The following is a 9929-nucleotide window of genomic DNA, read 5'->3' as shown; positions in this document are numbered from 1 at the left end:
ATCTGATAAGAATTCCAACCGGAAGATATATAAACAAAGTCACTATCAAAAAGAAAAGGAGTGGACAGATAGTAAATCATTATCAATTGCTTCTTTAAAGTCAGTCAGCAAAACTGATAACGTTGCTTAGCACAGATTCTTGTCCTGATTATCTTTAACTTTTCTTTTGCATGTATTATTTTTGATACATTAGGTTTTATGTCTTCAGTAATGCTTACAGCCTAGACATACTTTACCTCAATTCACTTCCATTCTGTTTTGTACCTGAATATGAAGTCTTGAAAGAAACTGTCTTCTCCTTCACCTAATCAATAAAATAGTGATTTATAAATCTGCTACAAATTACTACAATCCTGGCAATGAAAGCTCACACCTACGGAACTTTGTTATTGTATTAATATAGATCATTGGTCTATTAATTATGACTGAAATACACAATACAAGTGGCTTACCTTTTATATGCATCCCCAATTCTACACAGCATTTGTCATCATTGTAGGTTTTTCTGGGAGGCTGCAGTGCATATGTTAATCTGGTTTGTAGTTTTTGAAAAATTCACGTAGTGAAGGACGACGTCGTTCAACACATGGGTTCGCATATATCAGGTGGGAACCTATTGTATCACAATGTGGACAGTAATGTTTAAAATACTCGTGAAGTGTTATGTTGCTTCTCATAACCAAGTAACGCCTGAACGATTGATGCTCTACCTCCTCCTCCTTCTCCTCCTCCTCCTCCTTCTTCTCCTCGTCCTCTTTCTCCTCCTCCTCCTTCTCCTTCTCCTCCTCCTCCACCTCCTCCTCTATCTCCTCTTTCTTCACCTTGTTCTCCTGTATCTCAATGTCCACAATGAACTCATCCGATTCCTCCCTCTCTAGCTCCTCTCCCTCCGTCTGATCTTCCTCTGCTTCTGGCTCCTCTACCTTCACCTTGTTCTCCTTTATCTCAATGTCCACAATGAACTCATCCGATTCCTCCCTCTCTAGCTCCTCTCCCTCCGTCTGATCTTCCTCTGCTTCTGGCTCCTCTACCTTCACCTTGTTCTCCTTTATCTCAATGTCCAAAATGAACTCATCCAATTCCTCCTTCTCTAGCTCCTCTCCCTCCGTCTGATCTTCCTCCGCTTCTGGCTCCTCTACCTTCACCTCTGCCATCTTGTTTCCTGTCTCTGCATTCTTCAGCACTCTCTCTTCTTGCTCATTTTCTTTTCCCCTTCCCTGGCTTGTAAAAGACTCCAACGATGCATCTGCCTCACCTTCACATACCCCGCATTCTGCCAAAGGGAATAAATTATTAGTATCCAATTAGGCATCAGCATAATATGAGCAGTTAAAAACAGCAAAATTACATCTGGCATTAGAATGAAGTGTATGGATCTACATTCCACGTTAGCTTTTGAATTCCCAGAGGAATTTCAACAAAACTTGTTACATACATCTTTAATGCCAAGATACTATTAATGCAGGAGTAAGACACCCCTAGTACCACTGTGGGTGTGATGGGGGTCTCAATGTGGCTCTATGATAAAAATTGGTAATGGAATATTGTAGAGCTGAAGTCATTGGGATTGTTACATTGATTGGTTACAGTCATGATGATGTTTAATCCCTCGAGGTGGACACTGTGGTAGAAAGCAGTAACATGTAATTGCTGGTGGACCCAGCAATGCTTTGCAATAGCTGTATATGTTTTGGAACTGGATATACATCCTACACTCCTTCCCCCCTCCCCCCTGACCATCTCCACCTCCCCCTCTCTTTGTCTGTTACTCCCCCCTCTCTCTGTGCATCACCTCTTCCCCCTCTCTCTGTCCATTTCCAAATCCCCCCCTCCTCCCCTCTCTTGCCATTTTTCCCCCCTGTCTTTGATACAGTTCCCCACAGTCATTTAATGAACAAAGTAAGAGCATATGGATTATCAGACTATTTGTGTGATTGGATTGAAGAGTTCCTAGATAACAGAGTGCAGCATGTCATTCTCAATGGAGAGAAGTCTTCCAAAGTAAGAGTGATTTCATGTGTGCCTCAGGGGAGTGTCGTAGGACCATTACTATTCACAATATACATAAATGACCTTGTGGATAATATCAGGAGTTCACTGAGGCTTTCTGCGGATGATACTGTGGTATATCAAGAGGTTGTAACAATGGAAAATTGTACTGAAATGCAGAAGGATCTGCAACAAATTGACGCATGGTGCAAGGAATGGCAATTGAATCTCAATGTAGATAAGTGTAATGTGCTGTGAATACATAGAAAGAAAGATCCTTTATCGTTTAGCTACAATATAGCAGGTCAGCAACTGGAAGCAGTTATTTCTGTGAATTATCTAGGAGTAGACATTAGGAGTGATTTAAAATGGAATGATCATATAAAGTTGGTTGTCAGTAAAACGGATGCCAGACTGAGATTCATTGGAAGAATCCTAAGGAAATGCAGGATCATTTAGTAATTGCGAAAGCGTTATGGAGATGATAGATAAACTCCAGTGGAAGACTCTGGAGGAGAGACGCTCAGTAGCCTGGTACGGGCTTTTGTTGAAGTTTTGAGAACATACCTTCTCTGAGGAGTCAAGCAGTATATTGCTCCCTCCTATGTATATCTCACAAAGAGACCATGAGGATAAAATTAGAGAGATTAGAGCCCACACAGAGGCATACCGTCAATCTTTCTTTCCACGAACAATAAGAGACTGGAACAGAAGAGAGAACCGATAAAGGTACTCAAAGTACCCTCTACCACACACTGTCAGGTGGCTTGCGGAGTATGGATGTAGATGTAGATGTAGATGTCCCCCATCCTTCTGTCCTCCTACACCTGTATCTGATCTTGGACCTTGTTTATTGTTGCTGCAAATGAAATTTTCACTGGGAATTTAAGTCAATTAAATTGAACGTGTAAATCACTTAGAATAATTTGCATATGGGGTAAAAGAGATTCTTGTCCAGAATAGTAGCTTCAACAACAGTATTTTGCATAGTTTAATAAGATCACAAAGTTTTGGATGATTCAGATTCCCTAGTAGTACTCTAATCATAAACCAAAAAACCACAAGTACAACTTTCCTGTTTTCCGTAATACTGATGGCAGGGAAGAAAACAATACAGCACATTTTTTGTCTTAGTGTTTGAAAATATATATAAGGGAAAGAATAATATGAGTGGAACAATTTGTCTAATGGTTTACATGCCTTCCTGTCATAGTTGGAACTGAAGGTGACAAAGAAATTGAAGATGCACATTTTGAAACCACAGGACAAAAGTTTTTTTCCTATATGCAGCCCATGCCTATCAGAGTGTTCATTACTGCATCATGTTAAAAATATGAAGTGAGCCAGTCAAGAAGTTTTCAAGATTTTTGGTAACAACATTTCCCTTCAAGTATCGTGTGAAACTCTGAAGTAAATCAGCCAAGTGCTTTTTGAAATTTTGGTAACAAAGTTTCCAGTTTATGTATCACGTATACACTTATAAATTTTATTAAAAAAAGTGTAGCATATGTCCATCTCAATGTTATTAGCATATCATGGAAAAGTCTGAGTAAATCAGTGAAAAACTGTTTGAGAACACTGGTAACAATGTTTCCATCATAAAAGTTATATACATATTTGTATAAAAAAAAACACACACACACACACACACACACACACACATACACACATATGATAGTGTATCATGTAAAATATCAAGCACATCAATCAAGTTTGTTTTGAGATTTCCGGTATCAAAATTAGACAAAAACTGTATAGATTTATTTAACCTGATTTGATTAAAGCCGTCAGGACCTCTCTTACTTCAGACCAGCATTTCACTTGTGCAGCACATTTTTTTACATCATAATTGCCTAAGAAATAACAAGTTTGATGTGACCAATTGTTTTAAAATGATTTGAGTGGTTATAGTTACAAAGTGAGTAAATAATACTGTGAACTAATTAGGTTGACAATGGAAGTACTTCCACTGTGGTTGCCACTGCCACTAGTAATGATACTAGTAATAATAATAATAATAATAATAATAATAATAATAATAATGACAGTAACAATAAGATTATAACAATAATGATAGTGGTCAATGTAAAAAGAATTTATAGGTGTACAAAATAGGTGTCTTCCAATATAATGAGTCCTAGGGAAAGGAAATTTAAGGAGGCTGCACCAGCTAAGAGTACTGCAAAATGAGGAAGATCTGGCAGGAAAGAAGAATGTACAAGGGTAACAAGTGTGTACAGGGACAATGGCAATAGCTGTTGTTGCTTTATTAGTATGTCATTAACTGTCTTCTGAAGATGTTACTCAGTTCTCTAATATGACACAAGAGGTACTTCCACAGATCACTGCCTGCTACTGAGAAGAACTCATAGAATGCGACTAAATGATGGAGTGTGACAGAAAGGATTTACCTCTGATGTGAATGCCTGTTTCTGCCATGTTGTTCAGATAAGAGCATTAAGGTTGAGAAGATATATGAGGGATGGTGTACATTGATAAGACAGTAGAGAAGGCAGAATGTTCTGTGCTTGTCTGCACACAGCCAGAACAGCTGTGCATATGATGTTGAAATATGATTAAAGAGTCAAATATCACAGATATAGCAAACACAACCATTCATAACCAGCTCCAGGCTGCACGAGCTTTTCTGAGAAAGACCTTGCAGGATAACATAACAATTGGAACTATACACATTTCTACAAGTTCATTATTAGGTCAGTAGGGAAGAGCTTTTTATGTTATTGTAGGGTATGGGGAGAAGCTGATGTCTTCCTGTACACTGCAAATATGTGCTCAGTTTATATTTTCATATATTATTACTCCCAGATTCTTTACTGAGGGAGAGAAGTTGATATTAGTACTATTTAGGGTTAAAGATGATAGTGATTCTTGATATTTTGGGCAAATGAGCTCAGAATGACGAACCAGTACCACATGGGTTTTGAATGGGCTGAGCTTTAACTTTATATCCTGCACCCATTTTGATAGTGCTCACAGCTTTGCATTGAGATTCTTGATAGCTGTCTTCAGGTTTATTGGTTTTGCTCTTAAATACAGCTGACAGTCATCAGGGTACATGTGGTATTTGCAGTGGGACAAAACTGATGACACATCATTTACATAGTTTACATACAATGAGAGGAGTATAGGAGCTAATATCAAACCCTAGGAGCCACCTGATGCGTAGTGACTTAACTAGCCCTGTTTATGGGCCTCAGGAAAACATTTGTGTTTGAGGAGCAGTGGAAGACACTTGTTAAAATTGACAGCACTCAATAAATAATAAACTTCACGTTTGGACTATGATGCTACCATCACCAGTAGATGCTGATCTGATATGCATATGGCTTTATTTGAGGGTACTGCATGTAACATGCTTTAGATAGGATATTTCGTGGCTACAGCTGTTTACCCCCATGAAGTAATCAATGAGTCTCTGTTTCATTTGTACGTAGAAATGTGTGGTTCAGAATTAATCCTGAAAAATAGTTCACTTTTAATTGTAACTGTATACAGATCCCCGCAGGAATATTTGAACTTTTTATGGGGAATTTGGATTCCTTAGTGTGCTGTCTGTCAGATATTAGCAAGCAGTTAATAGGCTGTGGTGATTTCAGTGCAAATTTTCTACAGGATTATGATAGAAAAAATGATCAGGAAATCTTACTTGGATCCTACAATTTGATCTCAGTAATTAACTTCTCAACATGAGTGAATAAAGATGGCACACCCTAACTGGTAATGTTTCCTCTGATGAAGCTCAAATCAAGAAAAATAGCTGTTTACCTAGCAATAAACACGAAAATAACACAGTTAGTTAATGTTTTAGCTGGTGTTGCTGCAAATCCTCACATTATCTCTCAGCAAATTGCACAATGTTCAGGAATTTCGCAAAGAAGTGTTCTGCACATACTGCATTCACACAAATGGCATCCATTTCATTTATCGCCGCATCAAGAACTGCATGGCGATAATTTTCACAATCGCCTGACTTTCTGCTACTGAATACAGGAACAACTGACAGTCAATAATAATTTCATTTCATAGAAACTTTTCTCTGATGAATCAAATTTTATGAATCAAGGTCAAGTGAATTGCCATAATATGCATTAGTGGTCAGTGGGGAATCCCTATTTGGTAAGGCAAGCTCAACAACAATGCCTATCGAGTGTCAACATTTGGTGCAGTATTTTAGGTATGCAGGTAATTGGGTCATACTTTGTAGAAGGTAATCTGACTGTTCAAATCTACAACAACATTGTGGATAATGTTTTAACAATACAAATGGACGATGTTCCACTTTAAATGAGACTGGAAATGTGGTTTCAACAGCATAGATGCCCAGTGCATTATTCAAGACTAGCCTGAGAAGTTTTGAATAGAAACTATCCAGGTTGATAGATTGTACGAGGAGGTCCTCAAATGCGGCCCACATGTTCACCTAATTTCCTGTGAGGATGGGTAAAAGAGAGAGTTTACATGGATGTACCAACAACCCTCAAAGAGAGACAGCAGCAAATTCTCCATGAATGTGCAAACATTAGTGCAGATACACTAATACATGCTGTATTTTCATTCAGACACAGAGTTGCAATGTGCATTAGAAACAGCAGACAACCTTTCAAACATTTGCTGCACTGAAACACTTGTGAGAGGCGGGGGGCCTCACAGTAATCAAGCACCCCAAGATAGTGAGAGACAAGGGTGCTCACCAAAATCAAGCATCCCAAAGGGAACACATTACTACTATGTCCACATCATTATTTTTGAGCAACAGTAAATGTAATCTAAGAATGCATTGTGCAAGGGTAGATGGGCTTACATGATAGCTTTACCAAAAATATCAATAAAGGTATTTTGATTGCCTTAATTGGATGTGTATTTGTTTCAGTTAGTATTGTTTTGCAACAAATGTCACCATATTTATAGTCCCATCTATTATAAAACAAAAGAAAATATTTTTTCATGGAGAATCCAAATCTGCAACAAAAAATAAGTGTTCCTATTTAAGATTTCAAAGTCACCCCTGTCTCCCAGCCCCAGGGGTGGTGCAGGGGGTTCGAACGTTATGTTAATGAATGTACCTCTTTGAGGTGAACAATGTTTATTACCACTTTTTTTAATCTGACGTATATTTCCCAAAATATTCTGGCAACCAGTTTTGAACACCTCACCCTGTATATGAAAATACATTTTGTCTAATATACAAAAAGCAAAATTAATTGTTTTTGTAGATGAAACTAGTATTAGAATTAGTTCTTTTTGCAGGTGACACTAATATTGTAAGCAGTCCAAAATCATGTACAGCTACGCAACAAATGAAATGGTAAATAAGTTTCTTAGATAATAATTGACTGGTTCTCTGCAAATTGTCACACCCTCAATTTTCAAAAGACACAGCATGTTCAGTTCTAGAATTAAGTATCACACATGATGAGGAATTAATAAATAGGATGGAAACTTCCAAAATTCTTAGGGGCCCATACTGATGAGAATTTAAACTGGAAAAACTGTGTGTGTGTGAAACGTCTAAAACAACTTAGTTCGGCCACATTTGCAGTTAGAATCGTTGTAAATCTTGGCAAGAGACAGATCAAAAGGAAAGTGAATCATTTCACATCATTACAATTTATGATGCAAATCATCCATGGAACATGAAACTAACTTACTCACTGGATACTGACGAAACTTGTCCATCTGTGCACTAATAAATTACAAGGATATATAAATGTTATAACTTCAAGTGAACAGATATATTTCAAGGACGACGCAATACATGAAAGTCACAGATCAAGTAACAGAGTAAGACGTGTGTCACTTTAACAGTCAAATCATAACTGAGTCCAAGTCTAGCGGCCGCTGGCTGGCTGGCCGCTTAGGTGGCACTGCTGCTGCATGGCTGGCAGACAGTGCTGCATGTAGAGGACGCGCGTAACTGAGCGGCGGCACTTTGAAAGATTGGCAGGTCAACACAGTTTTCCCACCTTTGAATTTTTTGCACAGGTCTTGATGGAGGTGGCCTGTAGATTGCTAACATCCATAGGTGTTGTTTGACTGGCCGTAAAGTCTCGAGGGGGAGGCTTCCCTTACAGACGGAAGTGACCCCGATGATAACGGGTCGAGATGACAGGAGACGTGGGGGTCGAATCTGCTGGGGCCCCTTGCACCAGTCTGCCCATTGTGGGAAGTCCAGTTATAACAGGAGACATGGGCGATGTGTTCACATCCATAGGAGAGGGAGGCGAGTAGAGTTGCTCCGACAGATGATGGTCATCTGGTTCCTGCTTGGCCACATCTCCTGGTGGCGTCAGTTCTTGTGCTGGCACTGATATGATGGTGAGAGGACTGCGTTGTGAGTAATGAGAGATTCCAGTATCCCAAGCGTCAGGTAGAGCCAAAGGTGATGTAGCGGCATCCAGAACAGGTGTTGCCGGCACACGAGGCCAAAGCTGGTCTGAATGATGCACTGCAACACCCGTGTCTGTCTGGACTTCATACAGGCGTCGGCCACGGTGTCGTAAGATGTGGCCAGGACTCTATTTTCGCCGCCTGTCATATCCCCGTACACATAAAAGGTCACCGGTAGTGAACCAGCCAAGCGAAGGCACCCGCGGCTGTGAGGTGGAAGGCCGCAGAAGATGAAGTAGCGTGCGGGGCTGTCGGCCATGTAAGAGCTGTGGTCGTAAGAAGCCAGAAATTGGAGAAGCACATCATCAGCAGCAGAAGAAGTCAGGAGTTTTCTCATCTGAGCCTTAAATGTGCGGACCAGTCGTTCAGCCTCACCATTTGACTGTGGATGGAACGGAGGGGCCGTGACATGCATGACGCCGTGACGGGCCCAAAAGTCCGCAAAATCGGAAGAGGCAAATTGCAGACCATTATCAGTAACAAGAGTAGAGGGAAGGCCTTCCAAAGAGCAAATGCGAGCTAGAGCATTGGTGGTTGCCACGGTGGTAGGCGACGTGCAGCGGACAATGAAAGGGAAGTTAGAGTAGGTGTCAGTAACGAGAAGCCAATAAGTACCTAAAAAAGGTCCTGCAAAGTCAACATGAATACACTCCCAGGGCTTCTCATGTGAAGGCCACGGTGACAGAGATGACTTCGGAGTGGTGGCCTGTGACGCACAAGGGCCGCAGGCAGTGACCATGTGTGTGATTTCAGAGTCGATGCCAGGCCAGTACACATGACGGCGCGCCAGAGATTTTATGTGAGAGACACCCCAGTGCCCTTAGTGAAGGAGGCGCAAGACCAAAGCATGCAAAGACGCAGGTACCACAACACACGGCAAAGCATTTTCGGTGGAAAGGAGGATAATACCATACCTAGCCGTGGGGCGGTAACGCAAAGCATAGTAGTTCCGCATTGGATCAGAAGTCTTAGTGGATGGACGATCAGGCCAACCCTTCTGAATACAGCATAAAACTCAGGGGAGGGTAGCGTCAGAACCTGTAGTAGCCGCCAGCCGGTCCCTAGTGATGGGGAACCCGTCTACAACATGCTGCTCAGCAACATCCAGGTGGAAACACAAAAGTTCGTCCCTATCGAATGCCAGATGAGGACCCATGGGAAGGCAAGACAGTGCATCAGCATTCACCGGAAATGAATCTCATAATTGAAATGAGACAAGTAAAGAGCCCAGTGCTGGAGGCGGTGTGCAGCCTTGTCGGGAAGTGAAGTTGATGGATGAAACAAATAAACAAGTGGTTTGTGATCTGTAACAAGATGGAATTTGGATCCATAGAGAAAAACACCAAAGTTATGTAGGGCATAAATAATGGCCAAAGCTTCTATTTCAATTTGAGAATACTTTTGTTGGGCATCTGTGAGCGTTTTGGAGGCATAAGCAATGCGTTGTTCAGAACCGTCAGAAAAATAGTGCCCTAGGACTGCACCAACCCCGTATTGAGAGGCGACCGTGGCAAAAACAAGATGTTGGCCAG

The 9929-nt window shown here is 40.8% G+C and overlaps 1 protein-coding gene across 1 annotated transcript in view; it reads right to left on the bottom strand.

Moving 5' to 3' along the window:
- Nucleotides 1-232: 232 nt before the first annotated feature.
- LOC126471094 (glutamic acid-rich protein-like) overlaps nucleotides 233-9929 on the bottom strand; it is a 43431-nt gene continuing 33734 nt past the window's right edge. Inside the window, exons 2-3 of the mRNA XM_050099167.1 lie at nucleotides 822-1273; nucleotides 233-304 (exon numbers count right to left, since the gene is read on the bottom strand). Of these exons, the coding sequence (XP_049955124.1) occupies nucleotides 233-304; nucleotides 822-1273 (524 nt within the window). The remainder of the gene's footprint in view (nucleotides 305-821; nucleotides 1274-9929) is intronic.

This window comes from Schistocerca serialis, chromosome 3, assembly GCF_023864345.2.
Source record: "Schistocerca serialis cubense isolate TAMUIC-IGC-003099 chromosome 3, iqSchSeri2.2, whole genome shotgun sequence".
Taxonomy (NCBI): Eukaryota; Metazoa; Arthropoda; class Insecta; order Orthoptera; family Acrididae; genus Schistocerca; species Schistocerca serialis.
Note: the sequence above shows the minus strand (reverse complement) of the source record. Positions and strands in the feature narration are given on the sequence as shown.